General features: G+C 38.9%; 1 protein-coding gene across 1 annotated transcript in view; it reads left to right on the plus strand.

The window, feature by feature from the left end:
- The window catches only part of Thsd7b (thrombospondin, type I, domain containing 7B), a 780,466-nt gene that overhangs the window by 351,457 nt on the left and 405,901 nt on the right, over positions 1 to 23,108 (plus strand). The window contains exons 6-7 of the mRNA XM_013517433.1: positions 8,669 to 8,824; positions 18,762 to 18,959. Coding sequence (XP_013372887.1) covers positions 8,669 to 8,824; positions 18,762 to 18,959 — 354 coding nt within the window. The remainder of the gene's footprint in view (positions 1 to 8,668; positions 8,825 to 18,761; positions 18,960 to 23,108) is intronic.

Below are 23,108 nucleotides of genomic sequence, written 5' to 3' on the forward strand. Positions count from 1 at the left end.
ATGACTTCTTCTGCATTTAAAAATTATTATGCAAGGCTTGTTCCTGTCCCTACTGCTGAATCCCATGAGCCTTCCTTTGAAGTTGAATTAACTTGTTCAGTCTAAAATGATTTGCCAATTTAGAGTAACATATGCTAACAAGTACATCAGGCACAGTAAGGCCTTCATTTTCCCTTCTTTTGAAAATAGGATGGCATGCATATTTAGAGGCACATACCATAGTTCTTTCCTGAACTTCTAAAATAATCATCTCATTCTTTCCCTTCTCTTTTCCCATATATGTGTTTTCATGAGAAACTACATTGAAGATATCAATATGTAATACAATAAGCATTGTTAATTCCCTGCCACTCTGTTTGTAACTCTGTAATGTCTGTACTGATCCTATGCTATTTTGTAAAATGTTGTCGGTCTGTTAGTATTTTCCTCCTTTTATTTCTAAAATAAAAAAAAATAATCATCTCATATGCTTTCCCCTCCTTTTCATCCCTTAGTACTACAAGGATTGAGGAGCTGCATTATTTTCAAGTATATGGACTTCCACTTCTTGTTATCATCAGTAAACATTCCCATTCAAATATTCCCAGATTGAGGTTCTAATGTTCTAACAACAGAGGGAGAGGGCTCTCTTGCTTTGTTCTCCTTCGGTGGGCTAACAGGTCATGTTGTGACCAGTACTGAACTCTGAGGAAAACTCTGCCTCCTGACCTGTTTCTTAATGAGATCTTTCCTTTTTTCCCCCTTCTCTCAGACTTTCTTATCTCAACCATGTCTTCTGATTTGCTTTTTCACACACTCTGTCTTCCTTCCATCTCCTGCCCTTTGGCCTTAGGGATGTGTTACTGTCAGCTTTGTGCTTAGTCTGTGAGGAAAGGGAATCTGTGCTAGTGATGACTTGTCCCTGGCCGAAGGCGAGCTTCACACCCAGGTGCTACCAGCGTCCAGCCTCAGAGCTATCTGAACAGTATATTTGGTCATTCTTTGCACATTAAGCCAAACTTAGGCAGAAGGGGGAAAGCTTATAATGTATTCCTTTCGCATGTTTAGGAATGGCCCTAAAGCTGAACTTTAAAATGAAAATAATCATTAAAAATCAAATCTCATCCATTCTCTGTTAAACTTTTAGAAATAATCATAAGTACCTTTCAGAAGCACTGCAAAAAGAACCACTCATCTCCTCCCTTTCCTTTAACAATATTTTTTTTGTCCTTTACTGGTGACATTTTTTAAACATATTTTTTTCTTTTTTATCTAACTTGTCTGAAAGTGGACGTAGCATTCACTTTTTCCTAACCATCACTATCACAGCAGATTTTTTCTGTCAAATTATATTGAAGTAAGAAAATCATAGCATCATATAGATTTAGAGGATATGGACATTTAAGAGCCCTGAGCCAAAGTTTGTCACTCATTACCCTTGTCATTTAAGTAAATAATTTACTTTCAATTATTATGTCTAAAATTGGAACGATAATTGTACTTACCTCTGAGCAGCTCTGATGGTTAAATGAGAAATTGAATTCAAGCACTTACCACATTGCCTCGCACCATGGGGGTTGCCAATGGGTATTAAGCTGTTATTAATAACATGAATCAGTTCAATAGGTATTTTGGTCATTCCTGGGAAGACTTACTCTCATTTAGCATGTGTTGTTTCTGTGGACAATGAAATACAGCTTGTTAAGTGCTGAATATTAAGAGAACACTTGGGCTAGAACCATTGTAAAGCTTTACTCTCTGACATTGCCTATTTTTGCCATTGACATCTCTGAAGATAACTTTGTTCTTTCAGCTGCCTCTTTGCCTTTGTCTTTTTTGTCATTGCCTCCCTACTTCCCGATTTCAGTTATCTCCTTTTCCTGCTCTCTCATCAATCATGGTATTTTTTAACTTTATAAAGTGCAAAAGATCTCATTTAGCTCAACTCTTATTCTACCCTTCCTTCCCATATCTTCTTTTAGCCTTTAGCCTTTAGCTAAACGTCTAGGAAAAAGTCAGAAAGAACTTCTTGAAAAGAACCAGAATATATGAAAGAATGTATGAAAATAGAAACGGGCAAATATAGGACTTCTTGCTACTGTATTGCTTCCTTGATTATGTGCTGTTGATACTGATTGCTTTGTAAAACTCTGTGTGTGCTTCCATTTATTTGGCCTTTATTCTTTGTTTGTCCATCTTTCCTATAGTGTTGTTTCTCTGTATCACTAAGAAATTTACTAGTTGGTAGGCATTTTTTAAATGGTTATATGAAATGAGTGACATTTGGAAGCTTTTTGATATGTGTCTCAATTTTACATGATTATTTCTAATTGAAGGAATTTTTTAGATATTAAACCTCTGTATATACACACAGCCTTTTGTCAAATTGTTTTGCATGATACTTTGCCAAGAGAGTCACAATATGACTAAAATTAAGGTTTATTATGTATAACAGGAGGAAATGCATTTTATTTTTTAAGCTGACTAAGTAGTAGAAGACAGATTTGCTTTTATTCCATCTACTAAGTTAAAAAAATTGATAGATTACTTTGCAAATCTTAATGGCAAAATGCAATTGAAATGACGCATGAAACTTCTTGAAGGAAAATAGCTTTATGGGTAAAGTTGTAATATTATTTATCTTTCCCCTTCAACCATTTGACACCTTCAGTCTGTAGAAAAGGCCTATTTATTTTAGCAGTAGGTGGATTGAGTTTCTGCCAAGTCAGTGTAGTCTGTAAATGAATATGTCAGAAGCAATATTGTTTCTCAAAAATCATTTAGAAAGCAGCATTTTTACATAAGTAGGCTCTTTCATTAGTTTTGAATTAAATTTGAGCAATTTCTACTTCTTGGAGCACCCATAGAATGAGGGCATCTTGAGCACTTGAGTGAGGTTTTCCTTTGCGGTTTACAGTGCCTGGAATTTAATTTGGAAAATTGAAATGAATATAACATCTTTGTCTAACTTCTTTGGGGAGGTCGATGTTATTCAGGAAATCTAATATCTCATATAAAATCCATCGAAGTTAGATTTTTTTTGTGGGATTACTTGAGTGCCCTAATGTGGAAAGCAGGTAAACTAATTCATGTTTGCGGGGTCCCAAGGAGTGGCATCACTTTTATTTTCTTTTCATCTCTACTTGTTTTAAATTGCTAGAGAAAAAATAAGTATCCTCTGCCTTAATTCCACTACTATCTTGAAGATATTTCTCTCCTGAAGGGAGTGTGAGTTCCATTATGCCATGACACAATTATTTATATGCCTTTCTGATTTTGAAGTACTGACTTGATTGTTCGTCTAATAGTTGATATATTAAAAAGTACGACAGTGCCATCGACTCCTGTAACTACTCTTTTTACTTTAAGAAAATTGTTTTTTTAATTTCCTATCACCTTGTCTGAAATTCTGTATTGCTTCTATTGTTTTTGTGTTATTTTGTGAATGTATGTGTGTTTGTTAATATGTTTTCATTCTTTTATCTTTAAAATAAAAAAAGAAAATTGTTTATAAATTAAAAAGGGATACATCGGTATTAATTACAAGTAAGTAATACTATTGTTCAATTTTATTTAAATTTCTTTTTGAGAAGTTAGAAAGTATATACAATTGAGAGCTTACAAACTGTCCATCAGTAGAGGTAGGGGATTATATTCTGTTAATGAATCTTTGGCAATTTAACTTGTTTGTATATGAATTCAAATTAGTTTGAAGTAAAGCTTGTTTTAATTTTAAAGAATAAAACATGAAGGTACTTATTTTTCTTTACAGTAGCAGTCACATACTAATGACTGAAAGGGATAGTTTTCTTTTTAATTGCAATTCATTTTCTTTGAATTTGTATGCTTGTCTGAAATCATCCTGCTTTAAGGAAAATTTTGTTCATTTCTAGAGTTAAGAGCAGTGTATATTTTTAACATCACCTTCACAGCATATTTTTCCCCTTGTTAATTAATATTCTGTTCATTGAGTCATTCATTATTTAAGGCAACTTTGTAATCATTATTAGCAGACTTCAACATATCTTATAACATGGGTCAATTTAATCTTTCATAGTGCGAATGGAAAATTTCAGGTTTGGCACCAAAATATCAAAAATATTAATTGCTACTTCATATGAGCAGTCACATAATATTATAATGTATTCCTTACCACTTAAAAAGATGATACCACAGAGTGATTTGTATAATCCAAGTTTAGGTACTTGGTACTTTAATACTTTGTGTCTATGAGAAGTCTCTATGGAATCTGACATAGCTGCCTACAAATCCTAAGGAACATGTAGCCCTTAAATAATTACTTATCTGGCTGAGCAGCTAGTCAGTGCAGGGATGGCAGAAGTGTTCAAGGTGACACAGTCAGAAAAATCAGCAGCTGAAAGGTAGACAAATGCAGATCTGCCCTGAAGAGGTATACTGATCAGAGCAGGGTTTCACTGTGTTAGAAAAGGAATAAGAATAAAATCACAGAAAGGTAGCAGTGTTAGAAAAAGGAATGCAGTTGTATAGAAAATCAGCCATTCTCAGTGCCAATATTATGGCTGGAGTTTTTCCAAGAAGAAATGGAGGCTCAGTAAAGAGTAAACTGCGTAATCTTCCTATTCCAGGTGGCCCAAGGAAAATCCCTGTCCTATCCACCACTGACATAGTTTTATCAACATATAAATAGCTATGAATAAAAGAAGCAAGTAATTACCCAATGCAGTGAACATTTTTGGTCTATCTCCTTGGTGGACAGATTTGGGAAGGTTGGAGTTTTGCATTCGTAATAAAGGAGGGGAAGGAGTTGGATTTTGTTTAAATGATTAAAATTTGGCCTGAACAATTCTTAGGTAACTTGGATCTGTCCTATAACAGGCTACCTCCAGATGTGCCCACTGTGATTCATAAGCAGAATATTTTTGATACAAATGACCTCTTCTGTCCTGTCTGATACCTTTATTTTATGGACGAAAAACCGAGATGGCTCAGGGCTTGCTCTGCTCTGAACTTACAGAGTCAGCTCAGAAGAACTACCTGAAGTCTTTGCAGCTTAGCGTTTCAGTAAAATTGATAAGATAAGCTAATAGCTCTAAAGCTCCCTTTCAGTGCTAACAGTCAATAGTGTAGAAACATCCTGTGTTCATTCTTCTTGGGAAAATGACTCCCTAAGTGTTCTGAGGCTGGTAAGTGCTTTGAGACTGAAGCATGATTTATTTCTAGAGCAAGTGTAGACTGAGGTGAGGGTGGCGGGTCTGTGATAGAGATAGGTTGACCCAGGAGCATTGATTCAGTACCTGAATGAAGCATCTTAGACATGTCACTTGGGACTGGTAGAATTTATTGATATGGATTAAGATCCAGTGTCCATCAAAGCAGCAGGTGCTGAAGAGACGTGACTACTCTGACAAATGGCCTCCCCACCAGCTGCGTCTCTAATATGTCACTTAGTAGTAATTGGGAAACACCTCTCTGTTCTTTCCCACACATGGTGTCCCTCCCTACTTTCAAATCCTATGAATACCGCTAGCTCTAGTGTCCAACAGTGTACTAATACACGGGTAAGTATTTATCAAAGGGGAACTTGAAAGACTTAACTCCATCGCTCCCAATATTTCTTAACAGTCCACAAAAATAAGCCAAATAAGCACAATAACTGTGCAGACACCATATCCTTGACAAGGGCAGCTCTTAGGACATGTCCCCGCAATCTCTCTCCAGGTACACTGCCACCTGGAATTGTCCTGCACACACATTCTGGGAGCTTCAAATGTGGTTTCATACGAGCCAGCGGTGTGTCTGGGCTTTGCTCTCTTGTGGACTGAACGGCTTCACTTGTAGGGTCTGACCTGAAGTGCAGAGAGTATGACAGCAGTTGCCTGCTGAGTCTTGGATCTGAGATGTTTGGGGCTTCTTCTTATGGTTGATCATTCCACTTTGGTGCTGAAAGGAGAGAGCCGACACAAGGGAATAAGGGGCAGCAGGACACTTTCCATCTTGGTGAGATCGGTGGACTCATATCTGATTAACATCATCTCATACACGCTTATAGGGTCCATGATGGAAGTTTTACTCACTGTTGTCTGTTTTGCCCACTGCTGTGGCTTCAACAGCTAGTACAGTGCTAACACCTGATGTAAAGCAGGTCAGCGTACATTGGTTGCCAATCTGCATGGGTGCAGTGAGACGGAACTCATTGATATACAACACATAGGAAACAGTTTTATTACTTATAGGTAAACAGCAAGCAACAAAGCAGCTTAAGATTCATTATAAGCTCCTCACCTAAGTTTCAGAAAGCTACCCATCTGGATGCATTCTTGACTATGCATACCCCACTTGCAAAGGTACCAAAAAGTGGCCACCATGGGTTTTATGTCTTGGGTGATACAAGACTTGCTGAGCTAAAGTGTTAAAGAGCGTCATGTTCTAGGAGGGCTGAGATAGAGTCTGACCTGTTCACTCTAGTTCCCTTGTATCTCAGGATGTTGTATTTTAGCATATTCTAGTTATTCTCAAGAGCTACCACTGAGAGAGTACAGAAATCTGGGTCACTCAGAGAACTGTCCTTCATGTGGCAGGCCCTGAAGCAATGTGGATTAACTGACCAGTGAGGGAAACACACCGTGCAGTGCTTAAGAGCACAGATTCTGAAGCCAGACTGCCCACATCCAAATCCTAGCCCCACTGTTGGATAACTGGAGATGAGGATAAGCAAACTGCCATTTTTGTGCTTCAGTTTCTTCATTTTAGAAGTAGAGAAAATAATATTGAACTCAAAGATCATACAGTTTAAATGAATTAATGGCTTTAAGTTGATTATACCAGTGCTTGGCATGCATAATAAATTATAGATTAATCAACTGCCATGCCCTCAATTCCTTTTTTATCATCATCAAACTTGTTTTTGGAGCTGAATGTTTAGTTTGAAATGAACCCAAACACACTTCCACTGTAGGATATTCAGCTTTGCATCTTTCCGCTTATACTATGCTCAGACACATCCCCCCAAAATACCTGAGATAGATGGTGTTCAGTGGTTTGAAATAAGCGTATGAATTACTCAACAAGTGACTGTATTATTTGGCCTATTTTTCTACTCCCAAGGAGGTAATCACACATTCTTCCCCCTTTTGGAAGTCCTTCCTTACTCATGGCTCCCCCATCTCCTACCCACCTCCCCAGTTACAGTCACCTCAGCCTGCAAGTCCCATTGTTGTTTTCAGCACATTCTGCTTTATCAGCTTCCCTGGGTAACCCCCTTTTGCTTTGTCCTCCTGTCTGTCCTCTCCTCCTTCCCTGTCCTCTCCTCATGGCATGCAAACTTTAACATTTGCATTGGCAATCTTGCTTTGCCCTTGCCTTTCATTTTAAGCCAGGTCAAATCCTTTCGGTAAACTGAAAAAGAATTAATTGCAAACAAAGCCTTATTATTCTTGTTCTTCACAATCTTTTTTTCCCCTCTGACTTTCATAAGCAATTCAGGCTCCCTCCTTGTTCCTTAGAAACACCTTCTCACCCTACAGTTTGCAACCTTTTATGACAGTATTTTTTGAATTTGCTGTTGTGCTGGTTTTCAGTGTTCTGTTGGTCAGAGCTGTGATTGATTACCACCTTTACCAGATTTGACACTTACACACATGGAAAGGGACAGGAAGCAAAGCAGATGGTGTGACCCACCACCCAATCCTCTCACACCAGTTTCCACTTCTGAGGCATTTCTAATCTGTCCAATGGACAGAAATGACATATAAGAAACATTTAGACAATAGCAGAAGCCATCCCTTAAGACAGATCTTAAAACCATTTGCCTAGAAACTCTGAACTATTCCAGAATCTTCTTAGCATGGGATCACTCTATACAAGATTAATTAGTTATGCATTTGGCTGTTCTTTTAATGTGTCATTTTTAGATATTGCCACCCCAGGCTTTTTTGTGTGATAACATCCACAAAGACCTGAATCTTCTTTTGCCCTTTATCCGTGTATTGTCAGGATGCCCAGGGCGAACCTGCACGCAGACGATCTTGTGAACACCACTGAAAGACAGTCACTGCGTTCTGAAGGAGCCCAGCTGTGGCTTGTGTGGGTGCAGATGCACAGCTGGAAGAACTGAAAGCTCCTGGCTTCATCCCTTTTCCCTTCCTTGGAGGAGCCCTGGGCCTCTGTGTGGCCTCAATAGTGAAACTGATTTCCAGTGGCCCGGCCTGTAGTCACAGAGCTTGATTTTTCTTCTTATTATAAGAACCATTTTTCTTTTGTGTCTTTACCAGCTCCACCCCTCTGGGGAGCCACAGCAGTAGATTGGTTATGCTAAACACTCCACCTCAGGGGTTTGAATTTGATTTTTTCACCGCAACCTCATCGTTTATATAGTCGAGATAGACTCATCTTGAAATTTCACAAAGGCACTTAATTTTGTTTTAAGTCATATCTCTAGATAATTTGTACCTGCGATATTTCCAGTTCTCTCTTGGATTTCCTGGGAGGAGTCAGCAATGCAGGATCTTCAAGTGCATGTCCTCTTCCTTTCCTCACCATCAATGCTAATTAATAACAGGGAACTACGCGATGTGTGTGGGAAGGTGTTGGTGTCTTGTCTGCATATACGCCTCTCAACCATGAAACTGATACAGATACACATAACGATAGGAACAATGCCAGGGATGTCCAGAGAATGTGACGTGGACCATTATTTTTTGTCCTCCAGTGTCTAGACCTGTGGAAAATGCATTATGCTTGGGACCTGCCCCTTCGGCCTCTCAGCTCTGCAGTGTCCCTTGCTCCACGGACTGCATAGTATCTTCCTGGTCACCCTGGGGCCTGTGCATCCATGAAAACTGCCGTGATCCTCAGGGGAGAAAAGGTGAGTGCCTTGCTGTGTGGACTTCATTTACTTTCAGAGTACACACATTTGTTCTGCCAGCTAAGTAGCTGATTAAGCCTGTCTAAGACAATATTTGTTTATAAAATTTAGATAACCAGCTCAAGCCTGACAGCATTCAGTTGTTAGGGAGGCAAGTGGGAACATTTCAGCGGAGCACAGGACCTGACCTTGAGTGACTTTCCAGTCAGGCCAATCACCGGTGAAGTGATTGTAATTCAATTTGATGTACCTTAATGTTTTTACATACATATAATGGTTATAGTGAGGACATTAGACATGGCTTCTGTAATTACCTTTGAACCTGTTCTCGTTATTGATTTCTTTCATTTTTAGATTTCCACATTTAATGTTTGAGGTTATATTTTTGATTTTTAAGGGGGTGTTGTGTATGTTGTTCGCTTTCTGATATTGCCATAAAGCTTGAAGTGAAATCTTCAAACTGTCTGTGCCTGCTTTGTTTTGGGAGCCTTTTAGTGTAGTTTTCTGTCATTTGTGGTTAAATTGCACATCTCTGTCCTCAAAAATTCATTTTTAGAGATAGCTCATTTGTTGACTCTTCAGTTTCTTTGGATATTGTGTTCCCTTAAATGCTAGCCCTTAGAAGACATTTTCCCTTTCCTAGGAGAAATGAGCACCAAGGACTCGTCGTAATGTTGCTGTTAAGGCTGCGGTTGCATTTGCTAGGCTGTAATCCTAATTACTTTGCATGCAAGGAAAGAACGTGTGGGTGAGTGAGGAGTGCTGCAGTCCTGGTGTCCCTCCTCCCTGCACACAGCTCAGTGCCACAGGCGCTTGAAAGCCCACTTTCCATCGCCCCTGAGCATCCACAGGCACACTTCTACTCCCAGTTGCACAGTCCACATCCCTAAGCTTTTCCCTTATTCTGACTTATATCATTTTAAGGCAGAGGAAGAAGATGAAATTTTGAATCTTGAGCAGGAAGAAGCTCACTTTCATTCTTTATCAAACCATAAAAGTTTCTAGTATTGTCTGGTGAAATAGTGGTGGGGCTCCTCCTGGTCCTGTATTTGACACATAACCAGAATGCTTCCCAGGCCACCTCAGTTTATGACTACAAGGAGATTTCCACTAATACTCAGAATACTCAGAGTGGCTTTGTGATTGATCAATCTATCTATCTATCTATCTATCTATCTATCTATCTATCTATTGATTTCTATCATCTATCTATCACCTATCTATTATCTATCTATCATCTATCTATTGTCTATCATCTATCTATCTATCTATCATCTATCTCTCTATCTATCTTATTATCTATCTATCTAACTTATAAGTCCTTTGAGTTGCTTATGGGACTACCCAGGGTGGCTTATATTTTCTTAGAACTACCCTCCCAATGTTTATCTGTGTTGCACCTGTTTAAGGTCACTGTCTAGAAAATCATGTAAGGTCAGTCCAGGGCTCCTGAGCCACTTTGTCCATGGTTATCCACAGAGGTACAACTTTGCTTCATTGCATACTGCATTCCATTGCTTTCAAAGTTGTAGAACCAACAATGGTCAGTTGGGCCTTACTTTTTTTGACTTTTAGACATCACTGATAGAAACACAGTCCATTCTGTTTTAAACCCAAAGGAGAGAGTTTACTATCTCTTCTAGGTGAGAATAGAAGGGAAAGCTGGGCTACCTCTAACAGTATAATGAAGGCCAATAGGTCTGAGCCTTTTCCTATCTGGACAGTTGTCTATCTCTCCATTCTATTTTTCTCTGTAATAGGCTGAATTTACAGCAAACCCTCTTCATAGAGTGAAGACTTCTAGTAATTTCCATTTTATATAATAATTGGTGCAAATTGTCTTCATTAATAGTTCCAGAAAGAGTTCTGGAATTTAATCTCTTTGCCTGCTTTGTGTCATGTGCTCATCCCAGAACCAGCCACTATGACCAGGAGACAGGGCTTGAAGTAACCAGGTCCTAGGCATATTACTCCTCTGGGAATCAGAAAAGTTCAGCTTCACACAAGCCTCACAGACTGAGAAGTGGCAGGAGGCTTCCTTACCAATACTATGGGAATTCAGAGGCAATTGTGGGGGCCAGACTTGGAAGTGTTTCTTAGATGCTTTTTCCCCTTTGTTCTGATCCATAGGTTCTCTTCCTTAAAATTCAGTGAATGTTCCTTATCCTGTTTCTATATAGTGTTTTGGTCTTTGTGCAAATTTTCCCCAAAACTGTGAAAAAAATTTCTTTTTGCTTTTGTCTCAGTCTTGCTTTTCCACATAATTCAAGCTGGTCCCTGGAAGTCAGAAGAAAGTCAACTTCATGACCCCTCCCATCATTTACCCTATTCTCACAGGATGCTTTATGCAAAACTTTCTCTTCATTGGCTTGTAGTCCCCTACTGTATCTGAACTCCTGAAAACACACTCTTACCCATCGTTTAGTAGATATCACCTGTTGTACATGGGAATCATGTCCCCCTAAAGATATGTTCAAATCCTAACCATTGAAATGTATGACTGCAACAGTTTTTGGACATAAGGTCATTGCAGAAGTAATTAAGATGGGGTCATTCTAAAGTGGAATAGGCCTTGTAATCACTAGACTCCTAATGAGAAGAGCGACATTTGGATACAGAAACCTGCTCGGAGAGGAGAGTGCCATGTAAGGACACAGATGCAGGAGGCCAAAGAATGACATTTGAAATTGAGGCAGACACTGGAAGTGAAACCTTTTAAAGCCAAGGGATGCCAGAGGTAGCTGGCAAGCACCAGAAGAGAGGAAGGAGGTATGGGACTGACCCTTCCCTAGAGAATTCAGAAGGAACATGGCCCCAGTGATGCCTTGATTTTGGGACTCCAGACCATACAACTGTGAATATATTTTGTCATTTTAAACCATTCAGGTTTTGGTACTTTGCTATGGCAGCCGTGGGAAAGTAATACACTCCTATCTTTGCATCAGCATTTGGGCTCAGTGGGGATACAGCCCATTATAAAATACCAATACTAAAGTGGAGAGAACTGAAGCAATTTATCCCAAATACAATGGTGATTTAGTAATGGCAAACCAACCCAGGGCACCTGGAACCCCCCTTTCTCCACTGCCCACCACACATTGGGCTTTCTTAGTTGATTTTCTCCTTAAGTCTCAAGACATTTGGACTGAGTTTCAAGTCCAGCCCTGAGAAAAGAAATCATTTACTTATAGTGTAACAGCTAGTTACAGTGAGTCACTAACCTTGACAGAAAATCCTGGAGCTACTACAGGAGACCAACTCTGAGGCTAGGATGAGTCCAGTTTAGGGTCATTGGCAGAAAAGGGCGAGGAGACTACTTTGGGAGACAGAGTAGGGGATAGGTGCCGGGAATAACTTCAGAGCAGCAGGTTACTAGGATAGGTGTGTTTTGCTCCAAATGAGAGTTTCTTCAGATGCCTAGGTTTTGGGACTGAAGGTAAGAATAGAGACACTAGAAGTTCTTTTCCGAAGGTGTGGGCATTCCACAGACCAACAGGTCCCTAAATGAATCAGTGCCTGTTTTATAGCCCCATACTGAGACCAAACAAGTGGCCCTCAGCATTAAGTGATTACAGCCGGAAGAAGCTGCAAGCCTCTGTTATGGCTTGTATATAGATGTCCTCTGAAAGTCTCATATGTTCATAGATGGGGTTTTTAGGAGTTGGCTGGACCTACGGTATCTGAATATGGGTTGAGGCTTTGTGGTTACTAAATTAGTCCACTGACTGGTTTAGCATAGCTGCAGGTGTGCATAAGGGGAAGGCCCACCCTCAGTATGGATGGCACAATCAGTAGGCTTGTAGCCTGGATGGATTATCAAGGAAAAGATAAAATATAAAGGCAAAGATGCTGCTTCCTGCCTGCCTTGCCATGCAACATTTCTCCCTTGCCATGCCCCTCTGCCATGCAGCCCTGCCTTAGGACCAGTCGACCATGGACTGAAGCCTCAACAAGTATGAGCTAAAATAAATCTTTCCTAATTTAACTCGTGGGTTTTGAATATTAAAGTAACTAAGACACTCCTCATATTTCAAAGCTCCACACTTTTTCTGAGATCTTTTTCCCCCAGCTCAATGCTTTCATACCAGCAAAGAGAAGAGTAAGATGATTGTTATTCAGGTCTAGGACTTTCCTATTTTAAAATGCTTCCTTAAAAAAGGAGAATTTTAGTTTTTAAAGTCTTGTTAAACCTGGAAACACCACCTGCCTATAATCTCTCTTGGGACTAATGAAAGTAGAGTTTTCCCTCTAGGGAAATAATTCTGTACCTACAAGGAGTCCAAGCATGTTATGAAGATGGTAAGCAAATCTTGTTATTTCCAGTGATTTGTGAGCATGAGGTCTGAGACCTCCTCATTCTCTGTTTTTTCTCATGACATTGCCCTGGGTTTTGCCAGAATCACTGAGTGGGACAAGCTGAATATAGTTTAGAATTCCACTGAGGCTGGTGTACATAGGCTAATACATTAAACATTGCAAGACTCTGGGATATCAACAGGGTGTTTAGTTTCACATTTGAGTTCTCTACTCTAAAGAAGTACAATGAACCCACTAGCAGTAATCTAAGACATCCAGACAGCCCTAGCCATTTTATACTCTTTCAATGACAAAAGAATGCACACACACACACACACACACACACACACACACACACGCACACAGAAAAGTGTAGAAAGTTGGAGGTCATTCTCTTTGTCCCCTTCCTAACATTTTTTCCATTCGCCATACTATTGCTTTAGTATGTTCTCTTTGTGTACATAAAAAAGTAATAGAAAGAATAGGGCAGTAGGAAATGTAGGAAATATTTTGTTACCTAATAGAAGAAATTAGGTATAACAGCAGTGATCTTGCTGTGACTATTAATATTAGTCAAACACCTCTACATCAGTCATCATCTAAGGTTTGTGGCTGTCACCAGCTCAGAATACAATAGGAAATCGGTGGACATTCACAGGCTTTGCACCCTTCCATCCCATCCACGACAGGCCCACAGAGGAACAGTGCTTGGCAGATTGTTGCTTGTCGAATGAAGCTAGGATACCTTTTAGAGGAATGTAAATTAGATTAGGCTGTATCATTTATTATTATCTTTGAGATATTTGCAGATCATTGTAATTAGAGAAATATGGAAGAAAATTCGCTTAGAAAATGTTGATGGATAAACTCTGTACATAGTTGTGATGCATTAAAAATTCTTCTTGATACTTCAACATAGATTTATCAAAAACCCTTGTCCCTTTCAAACAAATTATAGAAAGGCGAGAAATTCAAAAAGGAATTTTGCAGTTTTCCCTGTATGGTATCACATTAGCTATTTCACTATGTGATAGAACTTCAGGGATTCCTTGTACATTACTCAGCCTTCTACTGCTTGTGACAAAATGCATGGGAAAATTAACTCAAAGGTGGAAAGGCTTATTTTGACTCACATTTTCAGAAATTTCTATACCTGCCTGGCTCCACTGCTTTTGACCCACTGCAAGGCAGTAAGATAACAAGGAACAAAGATACTTCCCTTATGATGGCCAGAAAGCAAGAGGAGGGAGCTGGGACTATATATAGGTCTCAAGGATTCATCCCAGTGACCCACATACTCCCACCATATCCCACCTCTTAAGTTTCTATTACCTCCCAATGAATGCCATCAACTTATACATTCATCAGTGGGTTACCCCACTGATGATCAGAGCCTTCATGTTCTAGTCACCTTCAAACTGCCTACCTCTGAAAGAAGCTGCAGTAGAGACCAAGCTTTTAACACATGAGCTTTTGTGGGACATTTCAGATCTAAGCCATAATGCATTTTCTCCTCAATACAATATCTCCTCAATCATGGCACCAGAGACATACTAAAGATCTCCACAGGGGAAAAGACATTTTGAAACTATGAAGTCATGCCTACTTTTGAAGACAATCTTTTATGTTCTGAGACAAGTTAATTTTGATAATGCTAGAGTGAGAAAATACTGATGTGTCCTAGATCTTATATAATAAAATATTGAAAATTTCCATTTTCTATCGTTGACTGCTGGATAGACTCCACTTTTAATGAGAAATCTATAGCATCATTTAATATTATTCCAAATAATATGTATACTAAGAGAAAAAAATTTTTTTTCCTGTATTGGTGCATACTGGAGCTGTTAGCAGACTGTGTCTACTTCTTGCATCTAGTTTTTAAAGTTTTTATGCTGACATCAGCCAATCAATGATTCTTCTTGTATGTGTTCATGACAGGCTGATAACTAAAGTGACACTCTAAGATGCCTACCTATAGGAGTGGCAGTTGATACCTAAAGAGATGGAATCAAACATTCAATCTACTCAGGTTCTTTGACTTAGATTTGTTATCCAACATTCAGAGCCACCAGAGACCAAGAGCAAATAGAATGCTTAAAATGGAATAAGCTTCTCTCTTCTTTTGTTTAATCTGCTGGTTATTTCTTCAAGTCTGTCCCATTATAGCCAGTGCAGAGAAACACTGTTAGTTACCCATGGAGAATGCTTCAGAAGCTCCCATGGATACTTCTACTCCAGTAACACAGCAAAAGTAGAGTCTGCAGACTACGTACTCCTCCTCAAGCCTCCTGTAATTCATCCATGGTTTCATTAAAAAATCATTGACCCCTTTCCTGCCTCTGTTAATTTTCTCCCCAAACCATTATTCACTTCTTTCTCATTATCTCCAGTAGAATTATATCCTAAAACACAAATCTTGGAGTCACACAGAGAAACAAAACTCTATGAACATTAGTTTCAGTAAAGGTGAAGTCAGGAAGTGATTATTATAGGTCTCTACTGCTTACTCAGTATTCCATTATCCAGTCTGTTCAGCCTCAGTGCAAGGGAGTGATCCATGTGTGGTACCTTTGGATTCACTGTATGAAGGGAGTGCTAGCACACAGCCTGCACAGGTGGTAGCTCTGACCCTGTTTGATGAGACGCTCTTCTGCTGCGTGTCCTACCCAGTGTGTCATCAGTGATGTGTCTTTGATAAAGTATAGTATAGTCCCAGTTTTCTCATATTAAAAATGGGACTATAACTTATCCTTTGGAGGCTTATTATTTGAAAGTAATATATGTAAAGTGGCTGACCCAGTTTTAGTATAGGGTAAATACTTACTAGGTTCACCCTTTTCCCTTTTTGGATTATATGCTCTGCAAAAAATAGAGACATGTTTTCATATCCTTCCTGGGGCTCCCACTCTACAGGACAGCAGTCTACACATGGAAGTTATTATTTGTTGAATGATACTTGTTTAAATATAATCAGTGAATGAATGGAGTAGATTCCTGGCTCAGCCATGGTTGACTTTGTCGTATATTTTTGAGAAAAGAACACGCAGGGAAGCCTGATGTCTATTGTAGGCATGAATACCAATGTGTGATTAAAGCTGAGTACTAAAGAGAGAACCTAAGGTTTTTGTTTTATGCTGAGCTTGTGCGATGATTTGACCCTACTTAGAGTCAGGACAAGGGCAGCGCAAATGGAAGACTGAAAGAATTTATTAACTGAGGAGGAGATGTAATCTGTAGATTTATGGCAGGATGAGTGCAGTGTGATTTATAGAGGAAAACTGCACATGCCCCTCAATGGCATTAAGCTCCAGGAATAGGATGCCCAGATTCCCTCAGTAGAGACTGCTAAGTTTCTATGCTTGACTCTGAGCTTGTTGTCAAACAATGTAAATCATGAGATCCCGTGGTATACCTTGCTCACAGACAAAAACTAAGCAAGCAGAAACAAAAGATAATAAATAACTGCCATACATTGTTATACCTGAAAATAGAAGTCATTGAGTTGTGTGGCGACAAGAGCTTAGAGGTCATGGTGGTTTTATATTCACTGAGTTTGTTCAGAGCCTAGTATGTTCCCTGTACCTCTTCTGAAGGAGAAATAAGAAGTTAACTGAGGCTTTCTGTATGTATATTTTATTTTTGCCAGTTAATAGTGTGGACTTGGAGGTATGAAGCAGTGAAGTAGTTACCTTTTTTTTTCAGTTGCCCTGAACTTAGTATTTTCAATGCCATGAAAATGTCATCACGTTTTCCTGCATGATGCCTATTTATGGGTAGTTGGTCCTAAAAGGAAGAAGCTAAGTATTTCTTTTAAAGATAGGCTCTGGGTTATGCTGGGATCACAAAAATTCAAATAAAGTCAAGTACTTTTGACTTTATCTACAATTCCTTCCTAGCTTTGTACTATTGCAAGCAAGCTCAGTTCCCTCTTGTGTCCTGAAACCACATGTCCACAATACGCTAGGCTCCCGGTATTTCTCTGTTCACTTGGAGCTTTGTGCCTTCCCTAATAGTCTGACAAAATTGAGAGACATGAGCCTGGCTTTGTCACCTTTCCACTTACTCACTTTTCCTTCTCCTTCCCTTGTGGGAAGGGTGAAAGATAGCTAACTCTCATTTTATGAATTGAATGTTCTCGATATTCCTGATAAATTCTTTTCTTTTAACCTACCCTAAGGAATAAATAATAGTTCCTTAAAACATTATGTATGCATGAGATTTAAGTTGAATTTGTTTAAAAAATAGAAATTGAAGGAATTAAATTGGTTAACTGAATTTGGTGGATAAACAATAGAAAATAAGGCATGGGATCAGTGGGAGCTGTACATAGCTTTTAAAAGTGATGGGATATCATGAGAGCCAAAATTAAAAATCAGGACCGACGGGTTTTAGCTGGTTCTAGTCATTCACTCTTTTTTTGGGGGTCACTTTTGTTTTTCACATGTAAATTTGTTTGTACTGCTCACTAACGGACAGATTTATTTTATTTTATTTTATTTATTTTATTTTATTTTATTTCTTGTACTAGGGTTCAAACTCATGACCCCATGCTTACCAGGCAGGCACAGTACCTCTGAGTTATATCCCTGGCCTGATAGATTCTATTTAATAGTAAAACATACATTGCTGGTGTCTTGGACAAAATTGAAAGGGTCCACATTCTGTCACAAGAACAGTGAACAGAAACTGAATAATAGCCAAGCTTTTTAGAGCAAGCCTCCATCCTGCAACTTCCAGAAATTCTCATTTCTGTCCATGCTTTCACGGTTGATCCATTTCCTCCAACGTGTACCTGCTTTGCGTCTATCGATGTTGAGTTTATGGCTTCATAGGCCCATAGTTCTCTGGCTTGTGGACATTTTCCCTTGTCTTATTGTAGATTGTTTTAAAAGTTTAATTACTAGTTCATTTTCAGGTCCCCATCTTTATCCAGGGTAGAGAATGCAGTCTAAAGAGATACTGCCTTACTCAGCTGGCTGATGTGGATAACAGTGAAGCAATTCAGAGGAATCTCAAAGGAGGGAGCTCTGACTGGTTAGGGAACAGGAATGTGCCAAACTACGGATAGATTTCCACTTAATGCAGAGTAACAAGACTGAGAAAAATAATAACAAAGCTGGGTACGGTGGTGCACCCCTGTAATCCCAGCACATGGGGAGGCTGATGTAGAAGGATTTCTGTGAGTTCGAGGCCAGCCTGGGCTACAAAGGAAATTCAAAACCAACCTCAACTGCATAGTAAGACCTTGTTTAAAAAAAGACAAAAAAAAAAAAAAAAATCCCCACACAGAGCAAAAAGACAATGTAGATTTTTCTGTAATAAGGTAATTTTTGTGAGTCTTCAAGTATTTCACTAGTCTGTCTATACCATTGGGTACATACTATTTATGGTTTATTTGATTATATCTGGCCTTTCCAACTTGCAGGTTGAAATCTCTTAGAAGACAAGAGTTTATATTCTCCTTTTCGATTTTTCCTTTTCTTTTCCACTTCTCATACACTAAAACAAATCAAGATAATGCAAGCTTTGGAGGTGTGAGTATTCATAAAATGTTTCATCTCTCTGCTAGGAGCTGGTTCCTGGCCTTGGTGGGATAAGAGTGGAATCCTGTGAAACCTTTGTTTTATCTTATTTTTAGGATTTAGGATGCGGCAGCGCCATGTCCTTATGGAATCCACAGGGCCTGAGGGCCACTGCCCTCATTTGGTGGAATCTGTTCCTTGTGAGGACCCAGTGTGTTATCGATGGTTGGCATCAGAAGGAATCTGTATCCCTGATCATGGAAAATGTGGCATGGGACATCGCATCCTGAAAGCCGTCTGTCAGGATGAGAAAGGTATGACCCACTACACACAGAGACACTGTATTATATTGGCGGATAGACACATTGCCACACCACAAAGGTCGGTTTTTAGAGGGAGAGAAATACTGGCTTTCCTGTCCTTCAGTAGTTATGAGGCAGTCAAGGGACACATTGCACAGAATGGTCTGCAGTCACTTCATGTGGGGACACATACTCCATAGTGTAAGAAAATTATTTGATTATTCCCTAAATGCAGTGCCCTGAACCTAGAGATTTTTCTGGATTCCTTTTTTAGCTTGTCCAGACAAATAGACAGAAATCTCCTGCATAATCTTTGATTAATTAATACAAAATATGTCTCATTCGTTTGTTTGGGAGTCAATATGTAACATGCCTTCATATATTATTAACAAATGCTACTGATAAAGATATCAAGGTTAGAAAAAAACCCACACTAAATGAAATCTTTTCATTTTTGTAATGTTAAACTAGAACGAATTCTAGATACAATATTAACATTTCCAAAGAGCCATTTTTAAATACAAGTTGCCAAGATTGACAAAACTTAACAATAATGTCTTTCCTTGATCACCGAGCTTCCGATACAGTGGTTGCTGGAAATGAAGGGTGATTTAAAAAACATGCAAGGTGCGTGGCAATGAGAAAAGTGACATTTAGAATGTTTCTCCCAGAGATTGAAAAGAATTCAGCCTCCTGGCAGAATATTGAGCATATCTAATCAGTTCTGCCATGAGAAGCCCCATTGATAGTACTCCTGGTGTGTGGGATGAAATGTTTTGACTTATGGTGCTGAATAATCCATTGAACAGAAGGAAATTGCAAAGTGTATTCAAGGTGGATATTAGCATGCACACAGGTTGACACTCAGTAAAATAATTCCTTCCTCCCCCCACTTTTCCTTTCTCTTTTCTCATTTCCTTTCTTTTTTCCTTCTTTCTCTTAAATCACTATAATCATTAGGCAAATATAAATTTTTAACCCATGACTATCTGGTTACCTTTAGAAAGCAGATGATTGTATAATTAAAAAGAGGGTGATAACAGCAGAGAGAGGAGCAGTAAATAGTTAAAACCAATAGTGACTACTTTGAATATTACCAAGCAATGCTTTCATTGTGGTAACACATGCCCCTTCCTGCCTGTCTTTCTTTCTTTCTTTCTTTCTTTCTTTCTTTCTTTCTTTCTTTCTTTCTTTCTTTCTTTCTTTCTCTCTCTCTTTCTTTCTTTCTTTCTTTTTCTTCCTTCCTTCCTTCCTTCCTTCCTCTCTCTGTCTCTCTGTCTCTCTGTCTCTCTGTGTGTCTCTCTCTCTCTGTGTCTCTCTTTCTCTTTCTCTTTCTCTGTCTCTCTCTCTCTCTCTTTTGCTGTCTCTCTCTCTGAGACAGGGTGGTGTTGCTATGTAAAACAGCCAGGACTTGAACTCACTATATGGGCCAGGCTAGCCTTGAACTCATGGTGATCCTCCTGCCTCAGCCTCTCAAGTGCTAGGATTACAAGCATGCATCACCACTCCTGGCCTGCATAATTTATTAACATGAGCAAATAAGAGCACATTTATTATATTGTGATTATTAATAAGAAAAATATATTTTGGCTTTCATTACAAATTCTTGGCACAGTGATTCTGAAATCCTTGCAATTTCCTGACCTATTGGGGGTATGAGGAGAGTCTTTTTTTCAAACATTTGATATTTGGTCCTGGCTTCTGATACAGAGCCCCAAAGTACCTTGGAATTTCCTTGGGTGTAAAGAATGTCTTTTGTTCGCATTAGCTGACTCCCTTTGGATCCTTCATGGAGGTTTGTCATCAGAGAGACCAAACCATGACTAAAAGCTTGAGACTTTCAACCTTTCCGTACCTCTACTGGGAAGTGGGAAGGGGAAGGTGATAAAGTTAAAAATCAATAATACTTACGTGCTGAAGCTTCTATAAAGATCTCTGAAATATGCTGTTTAGATGTCTTCCCAACTGCTGAGCATATGGAGTTATTGGGAAGGCTGTGTGCTCAGAGAGGGCATGGAGCAGCCTTACCCATTCTCTATGCCTTATCTTCTGCATCTCTTCCATTTGACTAGACATCCACATCCTGTGTGGTATCCCATATAACAAGCCTGTAAATAGAAGTGCAGTATTTCCCTGAGTTCCCTGAGCCATCTGGGGAAATTGTGGAACCTAAGGACTTGTGAAAATCTTAATTTATAACTGATCTGTCAGAAGCACAGATGACAGCCTAAAACTTATGCTTGCCATCTTAACTGGCAGGGGTCTTTGGGGACTGGGCCCCTAACTTGGATTTGATACTATCCACAAGGAAGTAATGTGGAAACTGAGTTGAACTGCAGATCATCTACTTAGTGTTGTGAAATTACTTAATATGGAGAAAAACTGAACTAGTCACAGAAATAGTCTGTTGAGTGTGGTGTTAGAAGTAAGTTGTAGAAGTTTAAAACCTGGGCTCTGAGAGTCACACAACTCAGAATATTAACTTTAAAATTTACTGGCTAAATGGTCTCAGGGAAACTATTTAATTTGTGGAAGTATCCTTTCCTTTAGCTGTCAAAGGGTATACTAGAAGCTACCACTTACTGTCAATATTGTGAGAGTTAAGTTAGTTACATAAAAGTGAATCAGTGATGCGTCTTTCAAAATAGTCTATAAAAAACCAAAATAGGCTATAATCTTATTTTATTTATCATGCACATTTATCATACTTTGTAGAAATTGTACAAAGGGTATTTTTTTTTTTTGGAGACAGAGTCTCACAAACTTCTTACACTGCTCAAACTTGCTCTTGTCCTACCTCAGCCTTCCAGAGTGTTCTGATTACAGAGCTGTGCAACCAGTATTCCTTTGTAAAGTGAAAATGACAATGAGAATTAGAATAAACATTGCTTACTCCTTCCTTGTATTCTCCAGGTAAAGAAACAGAAATATCATTACTTTGATTAGGACCCAACTATCATGCTTTGTTATTTCATAGCAGGTATAAAATGCTATTATACATCTTTGTAGCAAGGAATTTCTATCATTAGATATGCTGTGCCTTTTTCAGTAGCTGCAGAGGTATTAACTCTACTATGTTACAGCAGTTTTAGAGCTTCATTGCTTATTCATGCAAAAGGACTAATTTTCAGATTTTGACCTATACTCCCAATGTCCATGGAGAGAAAAGTAGGAATTAATGCTTGCTCATATTAGCTCCATGAAGCCTTTGAGGTTTTTAAGTGCCTCGATGAACATCCTCATTGTTTGTGGGATGACAGCCATAGTCATTGGATGGGAATCTGCTGACCTCTTCATAGCTGAAGCAGTCTTATGTCCAGTGAGAATTTAAAAATGCAGTCTGGTTGTACTTTTGTTATTTAGCTTCTGTGTGATTCTGGATGATTGATGATGGAGGCCTGGCAGAGAAGTGCTCCTGTCTGGCACTCCAGGTATTATTTGGGTGTTTGCATAGCTACAAGAATTTACTTTGCAGTTGACATTCATTGAAATACCTGGAGAGGAAGAAAAGGCTTAAACATAAAATCTCCAGAGGTTTTTTCTTACAACATTTGGCAGTTTTCTTTTTATTATAACTGACTTTATCCTAGACCCTTTATTTCAGAATTTGTTGAGAGCTAAGTGGGTGAGAATTTGTTGAGAGCTAAGTGGGTGAGACCAAAAGAAATAATCTTATATTTGATTAAAATAAACTCAATACATTACAGCCGATGCAGCCAGATTGAGGCTTACTAGAATTTGCAAATGTGACTTGGTTTATCATCAATTTTTAGTCACTTCCATATTCCCTGGATAGAAAGGTATATAGAAAGAGACATTCAATATTCTCACAGAATATGAATATCCCATTCAAATGTGAAGCCAAGAAATTTCTACACAGCCATGGTCAGCATGACTCGTGTATGGCTCTTGCCAGTGTTCCATTGGCATTTGTTTTTCCCAGAAGATTGTTGAGACCATTACCTTGGAAACTTCAAAAAAATCTATGTCACATTTACTCTTCGGTGGTTTCCTATCATTTCACAGTGTCTATCATACCTCCGAGTTTAAATTAACTCTTTCAAGTTTTACACTAGTGACACAATGCGGTGCTTGCACATGTATGTTTGATTTATTTCACTTATGAGTATGGTCTCTAGTTGTGACCATTTAAATATAAAG

The sequence above is a fragment of the Chinchilla lanigera genome, unplaced genomic scaffold, assembly GCF_000276665.1.
Source record: "Chinchilla lanigera isolate Chin_1 unplaced genomic scaffold, ChiLan1.0 scaffold00039, whole genome shotgun sequence".
In the NCBI taxonomy this organism is placed as follows: domain Eukaryota; kingdom Metazoa; phylum Chordata; class Mammalia; order Rodentia; family Chinchillidae; genus Chinchilla; species Chinchilla lanigera.